Source organism: Dasypus novemcinctus, chromosome 8 (genome assembly GCF_030445035.2).
Source record: "Dasypus novemcinctus isolate mDasNov1 chromosome 8, mDasNov1.1.hap2, whole genome shotgun sequence".
NCBI classification, from domain to species: domain Eukaryota; kingdom Metazoa; phylum Chordata; class Mammalia; order Cingulata; family Dasypodidae; genus Dasypus; species Dasypus novemcinctus.
This window is the reverse complement of record NC_080680.1, coordinates 64,686,214-64,704,788: the sequence shown is the minus strand read 5'-3', so window position 1 is coordinate 64,704,788 and position 18,575 is coordinate 64,686,214. Positions and strand designations below refer to the sequence as shown.

The 18,575-nt window shown below is 39.8% G+C and overlaps 3 protein-coding genes across 3 annotated transcripts; 1 reads left to right on the top strand and 2 right to left on the bottom strand.

Moving 5' to 3' along the window:
* Positions 1–2,834: 2,834 nt before the first annotated feature.
* Positions 2,835–3,389, bottom strand: LOC101425111 (interferon alpha-2-like). Its single transcript, XM_004465763.2, has one exon. The coding sequence runs from the start codon at positions 3,387–3,389 to the stop codon at positions 2,835–2,837; it is 555 nt and encodes a 184-aa protein (XP_004465820.2).
* Positions 3,390–8,565: 5,176 nt separating this feature from the next.
* Positions 8,566–9,126, top strand: LOC101425560 (interferon omega-1). Its single transcript, XM_004465764.1, has one exon. It carries the CDS (start codon positions 8,566–8,568, stop codon positions 9,124–9,126), a length of 561 nt encoding a protein of 186 aa, XP_004465821.1.
* A 4,152-nt stretch (positions 9,127–13,278) lies between these two features.
* LOC101432987 (interferon alpha-2-like) lies at positions 13,279–13,833 on the bottom strand. The gene has a single exon (XM_004475387.2). It carries the CDS (start codon positions 13,831–13,833, stop codon positions 13,279–13,281), a length of 555 nt encoding a protein of 184 aa, XP_004475444.2.
* Between the last annotated feature and the right edge of the window lie 4,742 nt (positions 13,834–18,575).

Here is an 18,575-nt window from a genome sequence, read left to right as displayed (position 1 = left end):
GAAAGATTTGTCATCAAATCTGATGGAAGTGTAAATTGGAATAATATGAAAGAAAATTGTGATAGAGTTTTGCATTTAATCTGTACATCACTTTGGGGAGTATGCCATCTTAACAATATTAAGTTCTTTAATCTATGAACATGCGATGTGTTTTCATTTATTTAAGTGTTCTTTAATTTATTTTAGTGATGTTTTGTAGTTTTTGGTGGGCAAGTCTTTCACATGGGCAATGGTTAATTTCAAGTGTCAACTTGGCTAAGTCATGCTTTCCAGTTGTTGGGGCAAATAAGCACTGGTCTGATTGTTAGTGTGAGGGAATTTTGTGCATTTAAAGCATTAATTGGTTGATTGCATCTACAGTTAATTACATCTACAATCAACAATGAAGCTTGCTTTCACCAATGGGAAAAATCTTGTCTGATCAGTTGAAGGCCTTAATGGGAGAACTCATGATTTCAGCATTCATAAAGAAGAATTTCTGTCTCCACTTCAGACACCCAGCTTCTTCTGGAGAATTCATTGAAATCTTCATCAGAGTTCCCAAGTTGTGGCCTGCCCTAATGAATTCAGACTTCCCTATCCCCACAATCACAGGAGTGAATTCCTATAATAAATTCCTTAATATTTACATGCATGAATAAAAATAAATACACATATACAAAAATATACATACGGTTTTGTTTCTCTGGAGAAACTTGATGAATTCAACATCCTTGGATAAATTTTCCATAGATATTCTATTCTTCTAGAATCTATTTTAAATGGAATTTTCCTATTTCTGTTTCAGATTGCCGGTATAGAGAACACAACTGTTTTTTGTGCCATGATTTTGTACGAAACAATTTGGCTGACTTCATTTATTACCTCTAGCAGCTTTCTTGTGGATTCCTTGGAATACCCTATATTTAAGAGCATGTCATTTGACAATAGAGATAGTGTTGCTTTTTTTTCTTTCTAATTTGAATGGCTTATATCCTTCACTCATTTTCAGTTTATCAAATTAGAAGTTACCAACCTTTATCCTTGGATGCTGTGGGGTGCTCTCCTAAAGTCTTAAAATGATAGTTCTTCCTGGTATTTTCTCCCATTTAATCAGGATTTGACTGCAAAATGTTGCCATATACTAAACAGAATGCATTTTGAAATTTAATGCCAAAGCATCTGAGTCTAGAATGTGACCTCTTATGTGTCCCAATTCTCTTCATTTTTCAAGGTTATATCAATAGGTGACCTTTCTTCTTGTTAGGCCAGCTCTCTAGAAGACCATAAGCAATGGGAAGGTAGGAGTAAAATTTTATTCAACAGTGTGCCCCTAGCACCTAACACTACACCTACTATACAGTACATTGAAAGAGCTCAAACACTCTTTACTAGGTGAACAACAGTAAAATGACAAAAATGCCAACAATAATTTATCTTAGGTAAAATGTGAAAGTCAAATAGTGTCTATGACACCATCTTGGAAAATAAAAGGACATTACAATCTAAATTATTATTATTTTTTATTATAGGAATGTATTCGACAAACGGGTGCTAATGCAAAATACCAGAAATCAGTTGGTTTTTATAAAGTGTATATATTTAGAGTAGAAGCTTGCAGTTACCAGGCCATAAAGCATAAGTTACTTACGTCACCAAAGTCTTCGACCAAGTGTTGAAACAAGATGGCTGCCAACATCTGCCAGGGTTCCGGCTTCCTGGGTTCTTCTCTTCCTAAGACTTGCTACTCTGTTCCCAGGGTTCCACTCTTCCAGGGCTTGCTACTCTTTCCTCAAACCAAAATCCTCTGTTTGCTTATTCTTGGGTTTCCAGTTCAAGACTCTGGCATCAAAAAGTAAAACTCTGTCCTTTGCCATGTCTTTTATCTGGGAGTCCCCACCCAGCAAGGACTGTGGACACAACACCCTACTGATGTGGCCCAATCAAAGCCCTAATCATAATTTTATGATGCACAGGTAAAGACCAGTTTACAATCATAGTAAAATATTTCTTTTTGGAATTCATAATAATATCAAACTGCTACAAGGGATATATTCTTCAACTTTATGTTTGAAATATTTAGACTAGAGAAGGAAGAAATGAGAGGTCAGAACCTACTCACATGTGTGTAGGCTTGCTCTCCCTTCCTCAGAAATCTCCCCTACTCTCCTGAACCACAGATAGACACAGAGGTAACTTCCCTGGACTCACCCATTTCTTCTTTAGCACATGATGCATCTCTAATATCAAACGCACCAAGGGCATGATTGTGCCATTGCTCTGGGCTTTTCTCCTCAGGTGTCTTCTTTCCATTGCTAAGTTATGCCTTGGCTTATCAAACTCAACGCCTACTCAGAATGACTACCCTAGAATGACCCGTGCTCGGTATTTCTACTCATTCTTCAGTCAGGTGCTTTGCCTGTGTTTATTTTGTGAGATCAGGCTTTCATCTCTCTTTATCTTCAAAAAGTATGTGAAACAGGAAAATTGTTTTAATATTAAATTACATTTATTTCACATAGCTTCAAAGTAAATTATACAGGCTTATAAAAATATAATATTAAACAAATGTTTTCTGGAAAATAAATACTTAAATACTGTGAACAGCATAAATATTATAAATAATTTAAATAGGTAAATAAACATTACAATAAGTTTTTCAGTTACAGCAAGTGGAAGATGCCTTTCTCTCTTCTAAACGGCTTAAGACACTTAACATAGTTTCATAATGATTCAATGGATGTTCATGACTTCTTTTTCCTCCGGCGTAAAAACAATGATGTAGATTATACTCTCAGTCTTGGAAATAGCAACTGAGTTGACCAGATGAACTGTTCTGAGAATCAGCATCTTCCTTATTTTCTGAGTTTTCCTTGGAGCTTGTTAATGAAGAGAAAGCACTTTCTGATTTCAACCCTGACAACCTCCCAGGCACAGGGACTGTCTTGCTTCTCTGTCAGATACTGACTGATGCCTTGGAAGTACCTCTTCACAGCCAGTCTGGAATTCTCACTTCCCAGGTGTGTCTGATCCTCCTCCTTTTCCTTCCCCAAACATGTCTCCAGGTTATCCAGCTGCTGATGAAGTCCAATGAGGAATCTGTCCAGCAGGGTGTCATCCCAGGTCGCAAGAGAGCCACTTGTACTGAAGAGGTTGAAGATTTGCTGGACCACCTCATGCAGGAGAGTGGTGGCATGCATCTTGTCCAGCTGGTTCCCATCCACGAGTTCCTGAGGAAATTGGAAGTCAGTCCTGTCCTTCAGACATGACACAATGGAGAGTCTCCCCATTTGATGCAACAGCATGAAGAGCTCCTGGTGGCCATAGATCAGTGGCAGGTCACAGCCCAGACAGGCAGGGATGGAGCACAGCATCAGCAGAGTCTTCAGCACAGAGACTGGGAGGGCCATTGAGGTGATTCTGCAGTACTGCCTGGAGAGGGAGCCTTGCCTCAGCAAGTGGTGAGGACATTTGGTGCTGAGTGCCTCTTAAATACTTAGCATAGAAACTTTCATTTTCTGGGCTTTCCAGTGTTCCCCTTTACTTTCCCTTTCTACTTTTCTTTTCACGTTCATGCATGTGTGTGTGAAGGCAACTAAAAAATGAACTTTTATTGACGTGAGTACCTGAACGGGGGATCCAAAGCAAGAAGTGCTAATGAAGTATACACCATAGCATTAAAACCTATTTTTCACACCTTCCTGGTTGTTCCTAGAGAGAAAAGCCAAAACAGTGTCAGAGAAGGGAGAAAAACTCTTGTTACTTTACCAGATTAGGAAGAATTATTAAAGTTTATGTAATAAAAGATTGGGATTTTCATATATTTTTTCTTATTTAAATCTTCCCTTCTCTAAAAGACTTAAATTTATGTGTAACTCACAGTTATCATGTGAGCTTCTCTTTAACTAACTGAAGATATATTTCCTCCTATAACATTGTTTGGGGAACAAAACCACAGGTATCATTTATTAAGAATAAATTGTGGGAAATATTAATTATGGTACAGCTATGGTCTGCCAGGTACTTTCGTAGTTGCTGAATCCCTAAAAGACATTCAGGTTTAACTGTGTGAGTCTCTCTGTTCTCTTCCAACTAGAATCTTTAACAGTGAAGACTCTTTACTTATTATGTGGTAGTGCAGATAATCTCATCTACTTCGGTTTTCCACTGACCTGTGATATCCACCCACATTCCTGGGGGGTTGTTGGGACTGCTGTGGTACTCAAAGCTTATCATGACAGTACTTCATCAAATCCGTAGGGAACGATTCATTTTTACATCCCTAATATTAATGGCAGCCATGTTATTAGTTATAGGCTCTCAGCAAAGTGTTTCACAGATATTTTCATTCAATCTTCATAGCTTCCCTTTGAGATAATTATTATATTCTTTATATTTTATTGACAAAGCAATGGAAAACTCAGAGAGGTAACTTGCCAAAAGTCACTGGTAAGCAGTGGCTAATCACTAAATAGTTCTCTCTGCACCTTACCCTTTAGCCTTACGCCTGCTCAGTTAGCTGCACTCTGCACATTAGGGTAATCTAATTAGTGTTTAACTGCTGACTTCCTGCTGGGCTGTAAACTCCCTGAGGGCAGTTCCACTGTGTCTCTAGCACCTACAGCAGTGTAGGTCACAGAAGAAGAAGACCTCTGTCTCGAGGAAGTACAAAAAGACTCAGTGTCCCAAAGACTGAGAAATCTAGCATTTTGGGACCATGTCGGAAATAGGTAGTTTTTGGAAGACAAAGATAGTAGAAGCTAAATTGGAAAAAAATGCTTTAACATCCTGGGTATCTTCTGAAAATATCTCATTGGGAAAGGGGAGTTTCAGAGATCCACTTAAGTCCAGCAAATAGAGTAATTTATTTGAATGACAGGACTGGAAGTTGCTTCTCATTGAATAAGAAAAATGGGAATTGCAGGTTAAGAGCTTGTAAGTGTTTACTTAAGGCAGGGAAAATGTCTTAAAAGAGACAGTGCTTTGTAATGATTGTAAAAGTAGAGTCTGGGGTAAGGCAGCCCAAATTCACGTCACAGTTCTAGCCTGTTTTGGCTGTATGACCTTTTCCATCTCCTTCCTCTGTTATATGGAAATGATCATCGTATCCACTGGGTCAGGATGCCCTGAAGGTGGAGGATACTATGCACATACAACAACGCCCAGAACAAAGTAAGCACAGCCCCTTTTAGCCATCCCCACAATGGAGAAAAGCAACCCATCCTGTTATGGAAGTTCGATGGAAGTTTTTCCGAGATGATCTGCCTCCCTTCCTTTAATTCTCACGTTAAAACCAAGTTTTATTTCTAATTCATCTTGTCTGAACTTGGACTCATGAATGGAAAGAAGGTCTGAATGAATAATATTTTAGCTCCTGAGATAGGTGACAACTCACATGCTAATTAAATAGCTGTTGAGTCTAAAAACCAATTCTAATTTGAATGATGGTTGGTGTGACTAAATCCGTGGAGCTGGATCATCTCCATGGATAGGGTAAAAAAATAAGTGACAGAGAAGGGAAGGATGTAAGGAAGGAAGGGAGGGAAGAATGGAAGGAGGGAGGTACGGAGGGAGGGAGAGAAAGGAAAATTCCAGGAGGGAGGGAGGGAGGGAGGGAGGAAGGAAGGAAGGAAGGAAGGAAGGAAGGAAGAAAGGAAGGAAGGAAGGAAGGAAGGAAGGAGGGAAGGAAGGAAGGAAGGAAGGAAGGAAGGAAGGAAGGAAGGAAGGAAGGAAGGAAGGAAGGAAGGAAGGAAGGAAGGAAGGAAGGAAGGAAGGAAGGAAAAGCAAATGAGAAAGAGCATGCAAGCAAAAATAAAACAAAAACAAACCCAGAAAACCCTCATATTGCACCACCAAAAGTAGCTACAACAGTCTCATCCAATGACTGAGTTGAAAATTGTCACCCTGCAAAACCCTTAACTCCTGATTTGTGGTTGTAAAATTATTGTCATTTTGTCATTTCAGAAGAGGAGACATCATTTCCTCTTTTTCAGTTTTCTGCATTTACTTTCCATTTGCTTTTGTAAATGGACTGCTTACTTTTACTTTCCAGGAATGCTTAAAGACAGAAGAGAACTCTGATGTCTAGAAAATCATACAGAGAATAAGTTTTTTTTCAGCATGTTTTCTCTTCCTTAATTTGCAACAGACCTCAAAGTGAAATGGGAAACATTGCAGGAACATTAGAAAAATGTTTGATCAGTCAAAAGTTAAATACATAGAAGAGGGAATAAATTTTAAATTATGTAAAAAAGTGAAAAAAAAGAGGTTACTTAGTCATTATTCTGGTAGAGCTAGAATAATGGGCTAGACTGGACAATGTTTTGGCCATGAAGCAGCAAAGAAGTCCAGTAGACACGTTCTAATGGCTTGAATGTCTGGGTGGTAGTAATGGTTGCACTTTACTCCTCTTGAAGACAGGGCTTGAGGTTTAATCATCCTGGTATAGTCCAGCTCAGTGCAATGATGGGCAGGTCAGTAATTATCTCAATTAATTGGAATAAAGAAAGCCAAATTGGCAAACTGCACATCATAAAGCTATTTAAAGTACATGCATTTAATAATGTGGGGGAACTCTTCCCCCTTATGAGGAGAGGAGGCTATCAGACTTATTGTACACCTGGAAAAAGAGGATGGTACTACTGACCAGCCTGGGCCACTCATATACATACCAAACTGTTAAAATGACGCTAGAGTTGAAAGGGAGAAAGATGGGAGATTAGGTAATTTAGGCTCATATGCACAGCATTCCACTGTCCTCACCTAGCATCACAAAATATAGGCTTTTCAAAAGGATCTAGTAAAGTTATACTGACATATTCCTTCCTTTCAGGAGGTAACTCTTAGAGTTTTATGGGCATCTTAACAACACTAAGCTAGCTACTTTCTGCCGGTTTAGGCCCTGAGGAGAGAGGGTGCACTACATTTATGGAAAAACAAGTGAGCTGAGGAGATGCTTTGAGAGAGGTAATAATAATGGTGGTTATAGCCAAAGTATATCACTTTGAAATTATAAACCATCAGCCAATCAACACATACATCTGTTCACACACGCACGCGCGCGCACACACACACACACACATCTCACTTCCCTTTGGGTGCGTTCATTATCAACTTAAAGTGGAAGATTTGGCCCAATGGACAGGGCATCCGCCTACCATACGGGAGGTCCATGGCTCAAACCCACGGCCTCCTGACCTGTGTGATGAGCTGGCCCATGCACAGTGCTGATGCGCACAAGGAGTGCTGTGCCATGCAGGGGTGTCCCCCATGTAGGGGAGCCCCATGCGCAAAGAATGCGCCCGGTAAGGAGAGATACCCAGAAAAAGCGCAACCTGACCAGGAATGGAGCCGCACACACAGACAGCTGATACATCAAGATGATGCAACAACAGGTTTGAATCCCCAGATGATATATATATATTTTTTACTTTAGGTAAGCTGTCTTCTACTTTTTGATCAAGAACTTTTTATTGGTGTAGTAAATGTAAGTCTTGACTTGGTTATATTCAGAGAACATTTTATTAAAAAATAAAACCATTCTCTGTAAGCTATTTATTTGAAATAAATTAGAAAATCTTTTTATTATGATAGAAGTATTTTACTCACACTTGGTACTGTTGCTAGATCTAACCTTAAGTAGAGATTCTTTGTGTCTGCTTAGATATACACAAACATGGCTTCTGATGTGTCAGATCAGTCTCATTTTGATTTGCATGATCATATATGAGGATTTTCTTTAAATAAAAGAAAGAAGGAACCAGAAAAAAAAAAAAGATGAGACACAGATTCTGGATGCCGCTGACAAGAATACAAGTGGACACAGAAGAACGAAAAGTGAATGGACACAGAGAGCAGACAACTGGTGGTGGTGGGGGTTATGGGAAGGGGAGAGAAATAAAAATAAAATAAAGCAGAGGCAGTGATACCCCAGCTAGACAACGGGGATAAGGGTGAACAAGTTCTGTTCTTGTTCTGAGATGTAAAACCTTTGATCAACCATAACAGCATGAACCAGAGGGAAGCTCCTGTGGGCTAAAGAAAGTCAAGGGAGCCCATTCATTGAAGGAGACTGCCAAGTACCTGGTTTTGAAGATACAGCCGAAAGTAAGACCAGATCTATGCACATAAAGGATGTATTCTTCAAACTTGACATAGTATATCAACACTTCCATGTAGGAAATCTAGAGTGGGTGAAAGAAGATTTCGTAAGAAGCCCAGAAATGATTCCGTCAAAGTTGTTCTTAACTTATGGAAAAAGGATCCAGTCAGCTCTATCAATTAAAACTTGGTGTTTATTACGATGATAAGCATCTCACTGTATTGGGACTTTAATATTTTATTGTGTAAACTTAACTCTAAATGTAAGAATACAGACAGAATTGCAACTGATACATCTTCTCAGGGCACTGAGGAGAAGGGAAAGTCCAAAATGGGGAATAGAAAGAACGGGGAAGAAATCTGAAAATGAAAATTTGTGTCTTCAGTATTTAAGTGGCACACAAAGAAGAGAGTCCTCAGAGAACTTGGTACAAAAGCTCACAGTCTCGCACCTCAACCAGAAGAGTGTTTGCTTGGAACCTACCAATGGCATTTCCAGTTTCTTCTCTGGTGGTGTTGATGATGATCTTCTCAAGCCCCATCGGCTCGTTTAGCTGTGGTCTGCCTCAGAGCCTTGACGTGAGAAAGCAGGAGACCTTCACAGTGTTGAGTCAAATGGGGACAATCTCCCTTCTTTCTTGTCTGAAGGACAGGACTGACTTCAGATTCCCCCAGGAGATGATGGATGGCAGCCAGGTCCAGAAAACTCAGGCCATGTCTGTCCTCCACGAGATGCTCCAGCAGATCTTCCACCTCTTCCACACAGAGGGCTCCTCTGCTGCTTGGAACACAACCCTCCTGGACCAACTCCGCTCGGGACTTCATCGACAGCTGGAGGACCTGGAGACCTGTTTGCTGCAGGAGATGGGAGAAGATTCTGTCCTGGCAATGGAAGGCCCCACCCTGGCTGTGAGGAGATACTTCCAGAGAATCCGTGTCTACCTGCAAAAGAAGAAACACAGTGACTGTGCCTGGGAGGTTGTCAGGGTGGAAATCAGGAGGTGCTTTCTCTTCATAAATGTGCTCACAAGAGAACTCAGGAAGTAAGAACGAAACTGATTCCCAAAGGTGAAGATCCTACCTCAGACTGTCAATTATTCAGTCATTTCAAAAGCCATTATTTTTTGCTTCAGTATGAAATAATTTGAGTCACATTGAACATACTTTCGTCAGTAATACCAGGAATATATGTGTCCAAATATTTTCAGAATCTAGAGAAATGTAACTGGTGCCCTGTAATTGAACTTCATGTCATAAAACATATTATTTATTTAATTATTTTAATTAATTTATCTATTAATTTTGATGCTTTTATTTGTGTTCTATTTTTATACAAAATATGTTCACATTTGACTTTTCAATAAAAATACTACTCATTAAATTTATTTTAAGATGTGTCCGTTATTTAAAAAAGATAAATTTTCTCCTACCTCCTAATTCTGCAACGTAACTAGAAAAGGGTACGGTGTAGCTCATTCATTCTTTTATTCATTCAATGGCCTTGGGATTGGAACTTGGAATAAAGGATGAATATTCTCTGTTCTTATGGAATTTACATAAGGGAAAGGAAATGGCCATTAAAGAAATAATTTTAACCTAATTACTTACATTGGGAAGTGGACTACACAGGAGAAGTAAAAGATGCTATGGCAAGGAGTACCACAGCAAGAAGAACTATTGGCTTTTGGGGGAAGTCCATTGGGATCTAAGATGCTCAGACAATATCATTAGTGCTGTCTCTTTCTCTTCATCCTTTAGATGAACTCTTACCACATTCTTATCAAGATGGTTGCTTTGGGGTCCTAGACTCACATTCCGCTATCTTTGCCATCCCAGAGGAAAGAGTTTTCTCAGACACACAGCATCAATTCTTGCTAAGGACTCTGATTTCTTCACCAGGGTCATATGCCCATATCTTGGGCTCTGGGGAAGGGTGGCATGGAAGCTGTCCACCCTGAGCAACATGATAAATATTTCTTTCATGAAAGAAAGATTTGTCATCAAATCTGACGGAAGTATAAATTAGAATAACATGGAAGAATATTGTGATAGAGTTAGCATTTAATCTGTACATCACTTTGGGGAGTAGTGCCATCTTAACAATATTAAGTCCTTTAATCTATGAACGTGGCAAGTGTTTTCATTTATTTAAGTGTTCTTCAATTTATTTTAGCGATGTTTTGTAGTTTTTGGTGGGCAAGTCTTTCACATGAGCAATGGTTAATTTCAAGTGTCAACTTGGCTAAGTCATGCTTTCCAGTTGTTGGGGCAAATAAGCACTGGCCTGATTGTTAGTGTGAGGGAATTTTGTGGATTTAAAGCATTAGTTGTTTGATTGCATCTATGATTGATTACATCTAAAATCAACAGTGGAGCTTGCTTTCACCAATGGGAGAAGTCTCATCTGATCAGTTGAAGTCCTTAATGGGAGAATGCATGATTTCAACATTCATAAAGAAGAATTTCTGTCTCCACTTCACACCCAGCTTCTTCTGGTGAATTCATTGAAATCTTCATCAGAGTTCCCAAGTTGTGGCCTGCCCTAATGAATTCAGACTTCCCTATTACCACAATCACAGGAGTGAATTCCTATAATAAATTCCTTAATATTTACATGCATGAATAAAAATAAATACACATATACATGAATATACATACGGTTTTGTTTCTCTGGAGAAACTCGATGAATTCAACATCCTTGGCTAAATTTTCCACAGGTATTTTATTTTTTTTTTTTATTTTTTTTTTTAAAGATTTATTTATTTTTATTTAATTTCCCCCCCTCCCTTGGTTGTCTGTTCTTGGTGTCTATTTGCTGCGTCTTGTTTCTTTGTCCGCTTCTGTTGTCGTCAGCGGCACGGGAAGTGTGGGCGGCACCATTCCTGGGCAGGCTGCTCTTTCTTTTCACGCTGGGCGGCTCTCCTTATGGGTGCACTCCTTGCGCGTGGGGCTCCCCCATGCGGGGGACACCCTTGCGTGGCACGGCACTCTTTGCGTGCATCAGCACTGCGCATGGCCAGCTCCACAAGGGTCAAGGAGGCCCGGGGTTTGAACCGTGGACCTCCCATATGGTAGACGGACGCCCTAACCACTGGGCCAAAGTCCGTTTCCCTCCACAGGTATTTTAAATGGAATTTTCCTATTTCTGTTTCAGATTGCCGGTGTAGAGAACACAACTGATTTGCGTGCCATGATTTTGTACGAAACAATTTTGCTGATTTCATTTATTACCTCTAGCAGCTTTCTTGTGGGTTCCTTGAAATACCCTATATATAAGATAATGTCATTTGACAGTAGAGATCGTCTTGCTTTTTTTTCTTTCTAAATTGAATGGCTTTTATCCTTCAATCATTTTCAGTTTATCAAATTAGAAGTTACCAACCTTTACCCTTGGATGCTGTGGGGTGCTCTCCTGAAGTCTTAAAATGATAGTTACTTCCTTGTATTTTCTCCCATTTAATCAGGATTTGACTGAAAATGTTGTCATATACTAAACAGAATACATTTTGAAATGTAATGCCAAAGTGTCTGTGTCGAGAATGTGACACTTATGTGTCCCAATTATCTTCATTTTCAAGGATATTTCATGCTGACCTTTCTTCTCCTTAGGCCAGCTCTCTAGAAGACCATAAGCAAAGAGAAGGCAGGAGTAAAATTTTATTCAACAGTGTGCCCCTAGTACCTAACACTGCACGTACTGTATAGTACATTGAAAGAGCTCAAACACTCTTTATTAGGTGAACAACAGTAAAATGACAAAAATGCCAACAATAATTTATCATAGATAAAATGTGAAAGTCAAATAAATAATGTCTATGACACCATCTTGAAAAATAAAAGGACATTACAATCTAAATTATTATTTTTTTATTATAGGAATGTATTAGCCAAAGGGTACTAATGCAAAATACTAGAGATCTGTTGGTTTTTATAAAGCGTACTTATTTGGGTAGAAGCTTGCAGTTGCCAGGCCATAAAGCATAAGTTACTTCCCTCACCAAAGTCTTCGGCAAACTGTTGAAACAAGATGGCTGCCAACATCTGCCAGGGTTCAGTCTCCTGGGTTCCCTTCTACCTAAGACTTCCTCCTCTGTTCCTAGGGTTCCACTCTTCCAGGGCTTGGCTCTCTTTCCTCACAACCAAAATCCTCTGTGTGTTTACTTCTTGGGTCTCCAGCTCAAGACTCTGGCATCAAAAAGTAAAACTCTGTCCTTTGCCATGTCTTTCATCTGGGAGTCCCCACCCTACAAGGGCTGTGAAATAAACACCCTACTGACATGGCCCAATCAAAGCCCTAATCATAATTTAATGATGCCCAGGTACAGACCAGTTTACAAACATAATAAATTATTTCTTTTTGGAATTCATAATAATATCAAACTGCTACAAGGGATATATTCTCCAACTTTATGCTTGAAGCATTTAGACTAGAGAAGGAAGAAATGAGAGGTCAGAACCTACTCACATGTGTGCAGGCTTACTCTCCCTTTCTCAGAACTCTCCTCTACTTTCCTGAACCACAGATAGACACAGAGGTAACTTCCCTGGCCTCATCCATTTCTTCTTTAGCACGTGATGCATCTCTAATATCAAACGCACCAAGGACATGATTGTGCCATTGCTCTGGGCTTTTCTCCACAGGTGTCTTCTTTCCATTGCTAAGTTATGCCTTGGCTTATCAAACTCAACGCCTACTCAGAATGACTACCCTAGAATGACCCGTGCTCGGTATTTCTACTCATTCTTCAGTCAGGTGCTTTGCCTGTGTTTATTTTGTGAGATCAGGCTTTCATCTCTCTTTATCTTCAAAAAGTATGTGAAACAGGAAAATTGTTTTAATATTAAATTACATTTATTTCACATAGCTTCAAAGTAAATTATACAGGCTTATAAAAATATAATATTAAACAAATGTTTTCTGGAAAATAAATACTTAAATACTGTGAACAGCATAAATATTATAAATAATTTAAATAGGTAAATAAACATTACAATAAGTTTTTCAGTTACAGCAAGTGGAAGATGCCTTTCTCTCTTCTAAACGGCTTAAGACACTTAACATAGTTTCATAATGATTCAATGGATGTTCATGACTTCTTTTTCCTCCGGCGTAAAAACAATGATGTAGATTTATACTCTCAGTCTTGGAAATAGCAACTGAGTTGACCAGATGAACTGTTCTGAGAATCAGCATCTTCCTTATTTTCTGAGTTTTCCTTGGAGCTTGTTAATGAAGAGAAAGCACTTTCTGATTTCAACCCTGACAACCTCCCAGGCACAGGGGCTGTCTTGCTTCTCTGTCAGATACTGACTGATGCCTTGGAAGTACCTCTTCACAGCCAGTCTGGAATTCTCTCTTCCCAGGTGTGTCTGATCCTCCTCCTTTTCCTTCCCCAAACATGTCTCCAGGTTATCCAGCTGCTGATGAAGTCCAATGAGGAATCTGTCCAGCAGGGTGTCATCCCAGGTCGCAAGAGAGCCACTTGTACTGAAGAGGTTGAAGATTTGCTGGACCACCTCATGCAGGAGAGTGGTGGCATGCATCTTGTCCAGCTGGTTCCCATCCACGAGTTCCTGAGGAAATTGGAAGTCGGTTCTGTCCTTCAGACATGACAGAATGGAGAGTCTCCCCATTTGATGCAACAGCATGAAGAGCTCCTGGTGGCCATAGATCAGTGGCAGGTCACAGCCCAGACAGGCAGGGATGGAGCACAGCATCAGCAGAGTCTTCAGCACAGAGACTGGGAGGGCCATTGAGGTGATTCTGCAGTACTGCCTGGAGAGGGAGCCTTGCCTCAGCAAGTGGTGAGGACATTTGGTGCTGAGTGCCTTTTAAGTACTTAGCATAGAAACTTTCATTTTCTGGACTTTCCAGTTTTCCCCTTTACTTTCCCTTTCTACTTTTCTTTTCACGTTCATGCATGTGTGTGTGAAGGCAACTAAAAAATGAACTTTATTGACGTGAGTACCTGAATGGGGGGACCCAAAGCAAAAGTGCTAATGAAGTATACACCATAGCATTAAAACCTATTTTTCACACCTTCCTGGTTGTTCCTAGAGAGAAAAGACAACACAGTGTCAGAGAAGGGGGAAAAACTCTTGTGACTTTACCAGATTAGCCAGAATTATTGAAGTCTATGTAATAAAAGATGGGGATTTTTCATATTTTTTTCTTACTTAAATCTTCCCTTCTTTGAAAAACTTAAATTTTATATGTACCTCACAGTTATCATGTGAGCTTGTCCTTAACTAATGGAAGATATATTTCCTCCTATAATATTGTTTGGGGAATAAAACCACAGGTATCATTTATTAAGAATAAATTGTGGGAAAAATTAATTATGCTACAGCTATGGTCTGCCAGGTACTTTCATAGTTGCTGAATCCCTAAAAGACATTCAAGTTTGACTGTGTGAGTCTCTCTGTTCTCTTCCAACTAGAATCTTTAACAGTGAAGAGACTTTACTTATTATGTGGCAATGCAGATAATCTCATCTCCTTCAGTTTTCCACTGACCTGTGATATCCTACCACTTTCTCAGGGATTGTTGGGACTGCTGTGGTATTCAAAGCTTATCATGACAGTACTTCATCAAATCCATAGAGTACGATTCATTTTTACATCCCTAATATTAATGGCAGCCATGTTATTACTTATAGGCTCTCAGCAAAGTGTTTCACAAATATTTTCATTTAATCTTCCCAGCTTCTCTTTGAAATAAGTATTAGATTCTTCATATTGTATTTACAAAGCAATGGAAAACTCAGAGAGGTTACTTGCCAAAAGTCACTGGTAAGCAGTGGCTAATCACTAAATGGTTCTCTCTGCACCCTACCATTTAGTGTTAAGTCTGCTCAGTTAGCTGCACTCTGCACATTAGTAGTGAGGTAATCTAATTAGTGTTTAACTGCTGACTTCCTGCTGGGCTGTAAACTCCCTGAGGGCAGTTCCACTGTGTCTCTAGCACCTAGAGCACTGTGGGTCACAGAAGAAGCAGACCTCTGTCTTGTAGCAGGTACAAAAAGACTAAATGCCCCAAAGAGTGAGAAATCTAATGTTTTGGGACTGTGTCAAAAACAGGTAGTTTTTGGAAGACAAAGATAGTAGAAGCTAAATTGAAAAAGAATGCTTTAACATCCTGGGGTATCTTCTGAAAATATCTCATTGGGGAAAGGGGAGTTTCAGAGATCCACTTAAGTCCAGCAAATAGAGTAATTTATTTGATGATAGGACTGGAAGTTGCTTCTCATTGAATAGGAAAAATGGAAATTACAGGTTAAGAGTTTGTTAGTGTTTACTTAAGACAGGGAAAATGTTTTATAAGAGACAGTGCTTTGAAATGATTGTAAAAGTAGAGGTCTGGGGCAAGGCAGCCCAAATTCATGTCACAGTTCTAGCCTGTATTGGCTGTATGACCTTTGCCACCTTCTTCCTCTGTTATATGGAAATGATCATCTTATCACTGGGTCGGGATGCCCTGAAGGTGGAGGATGCAATGCACATACAACAACACCCAGAACAAAGTAAGCACAGCCCCTTTAGGCATCCCCACAAAGAAGAAAAGCAACCCATCCAGTTATAGAAGCTGGATGGAAGTTTTTCCGAGATGATCTGCCTCCCTTCCTTTAATTCTTACTCTAAAACCAAATTTTTATTTCTAATTCATCTTTGTCTGAACTTGGACTCATGAATGGAAGGAAGGTCGGAATGAATAATATCTTTTAGCTCCTGAGATAGGTGACAACTCACGCATTAATTAAATAGCCATTCAGTCTAAAAACCAATTCTAATTTGAATGATGGTTGGTTGTGACTAAATCCGTGGAGCTGGATCATCTCCATGGATAGGGAGAAAATAAAAGCAACAGAGAAGGGAAGGACATAAGGAAGGAAGGAGGGAGGCATGGAGGGAGGGAGGACGGAGGGACAGAGGGGAGGGAGGGAAAGGAAAATTCTAGGAGGAAGGAAAGAGGAAAGAAGGAAGGAAGGAAGAGGCGGGGAGGAGGAAGGAAGGGAGGGAAGGGAAGGAGGGAGGGAGGGAAGGGAAGGAGGGAGGGGAGGGAAGGGAAGGAGGGAGGGAGGAAGAAAAGCAAATGAGAAAGAGCATGCCAAGCAAAAATAAAAGATAACAAACCCAGAAAACCCTCATATTGGACCACTAAAAGTAGCTACAGCATTCTCATCCAATGACTGAGTTGAAAACTGTCTACCCTACAAAACCCTTAAATCCTGATTTGTGGTTATAAAATTATTGTCATTTTGTCATTTCAGAAAGAGGAGACACCATTTCCTCTTTTTCAGTTTTCTGCATTTACTTTCCATTTGCTTTTGTAAATGGACTGCTTACTTTTACTTTCCAGGAATGCTTAAAGACAGAAGAGAACTCTGATGTCTAGAAAATCATACAGAGAATAAGTTTTTTTTCAGCATGTTTTCTCTTCCTTAATTTGCAACAGACCTCAAAGTGAAATGGGAAACATTGCAGGAACATTAGAAAAATGTTTGATCAGTCAAAAGTTAAATACATAGAAGAGGGAATAAATTTTAAATTATGTAAAAAAGTGAAAAAAAATGAGTTACTTAGTCATTATTCTGGTAGAGCTAGAAAAATGGGTAGACTGGACAATGTTTTGGCCATGAAGCAGCAAAGAAGTCCAGTAGACACGTTCTAATGGCTTGAATGTCTGGGTGGTAGTAATGGCTGCACTTTACTCCTCTTGAAGACAGGGCTTGAGGTTTAATCATCCTGGTATAGTCCAGCTCAGTGCAATGATGGGCAGGTCAGTAATTATCTCAATTAATTGGAATAAAGAAAGCCAAATTGGCAAACTGCAATCATAAAGCTATTTAAGGTACATGGATTTAATAATGTTGGGGAACTCTTCCCCCTTATGAGGAGAGGAGGCTATCAGACTTATTGTACACCTGGAAAAAGAGGATGGAACTACTGACCAGCCTGGGCCATTCATATGCATACCAAACTGTTAAAATGACGCTAGAGTTGAAAGGGAGAAAGATGGGAGATTAGGTAATTTAGGCTCATATGCACAGCAATTCCACTGCCCCCACCTAGCGTCACAAAATATAGGCTTTTCAAAAGGATCTAGTATAGTTATACTGACATATTCCTTCCCTTCAGGAGGTGACTCTTAGAGGTTTTTGGCATCTTAATAACACTAAGCTAGCTACTTACTACCAGTTTAGGCCCTGAGGAGAGAGGGTGCACTACATTTATGGAAAAACAAGTGAGCTGAGGAGATGCTTTGAGAGAAGTAATAATAATGGTGGTTATAGCCAAAGTATATCACTTTGGAATTATAAACCAATTAACCCATACATCTGTTCACACACGCACGCACACACACACACACACATCTAGATTCCCTTTGGGTGGGTTCATTATCAACTTAAAGCGGAGGATTTGGCCCAATGGATAGAGCATCCCCCTACCATATGGGAGGTCCAAGGTTCAAACCCACGGCCTTCTGACCTGTGTGATGAGCTGGCCCATGCGCAGTGCTGATACGCGCAAGGAGTGCCGTGACAAGCAGGGGTGTCACCCACATAGGGGAGACCCATGCACAATGAATGCGCCCCATAAGGAGAGATACCCAGCGTGAAAAAGCACAACCTGACCAGGAATGGCACCACACACACAGACAGCTGACACAGCAAGATGATGCAACAAAATGAGACACAGATTCTGGATGCTGCTGACAAGAATACAAGTGGACACAGAAGAACACACAGCGAATGGGCACAGAGAGCAGACAACTGGTGGGGGGGGGGTATGGGAAGGGGAGAGAAATAAAAATAAAATAAAGTAGAGGCAGTGATATCTCAGCTAGTCAACGGGGATAAGGATGAACAAGTTCTGTTCTTGTTTTGAGATCTAAAACCTTTGATCAACCATACCAGCCTGAACCAGAGGGAAGATTCTGTGGGCTAAAGAAAGTCAAGGGAGCCCATTCATTGAAGGAGACTCTCAAGTATCTGGTTTTGAAGATACAGCTGAAAATAAGACCAGATCTATGCACATAAAGGAGGGATTCTTCAAACTTGACATAGTATATCAACACTTCCATGTAGAAAATCTAGAGTGGGTGAAAGAAGATTTAATAAGAAGCCCAGGAATGATTCCTTCAAAATTGTTCTTAACACATGGAAAAAGGATCCATACAACTGCATCGATTAAAATTGGTGTTTGTTAAGATGATAAGCATCGCCCTGAATTGGGACTTCTAATATTTTAAAGTATACACTTAAATCTAAATGTAAGAATACAGACAGAATTGCAACTGATACATCTTCTCAGGGCACTGAGAAGAAAGGAAAGTCCAAAATGGGGAATAGAAAGAATGGGGGAAAAATCTGAAAATGAAAATTTGTGTCTTCAGTATTTAAGTGGCACACAAAGAAGAGAGTCCTCAGAGAACTTGGTGCAAAAGCTCACAGTCTCCTATCTCAACCAGAAGAGCGTTTGCTTGGAACCTACCA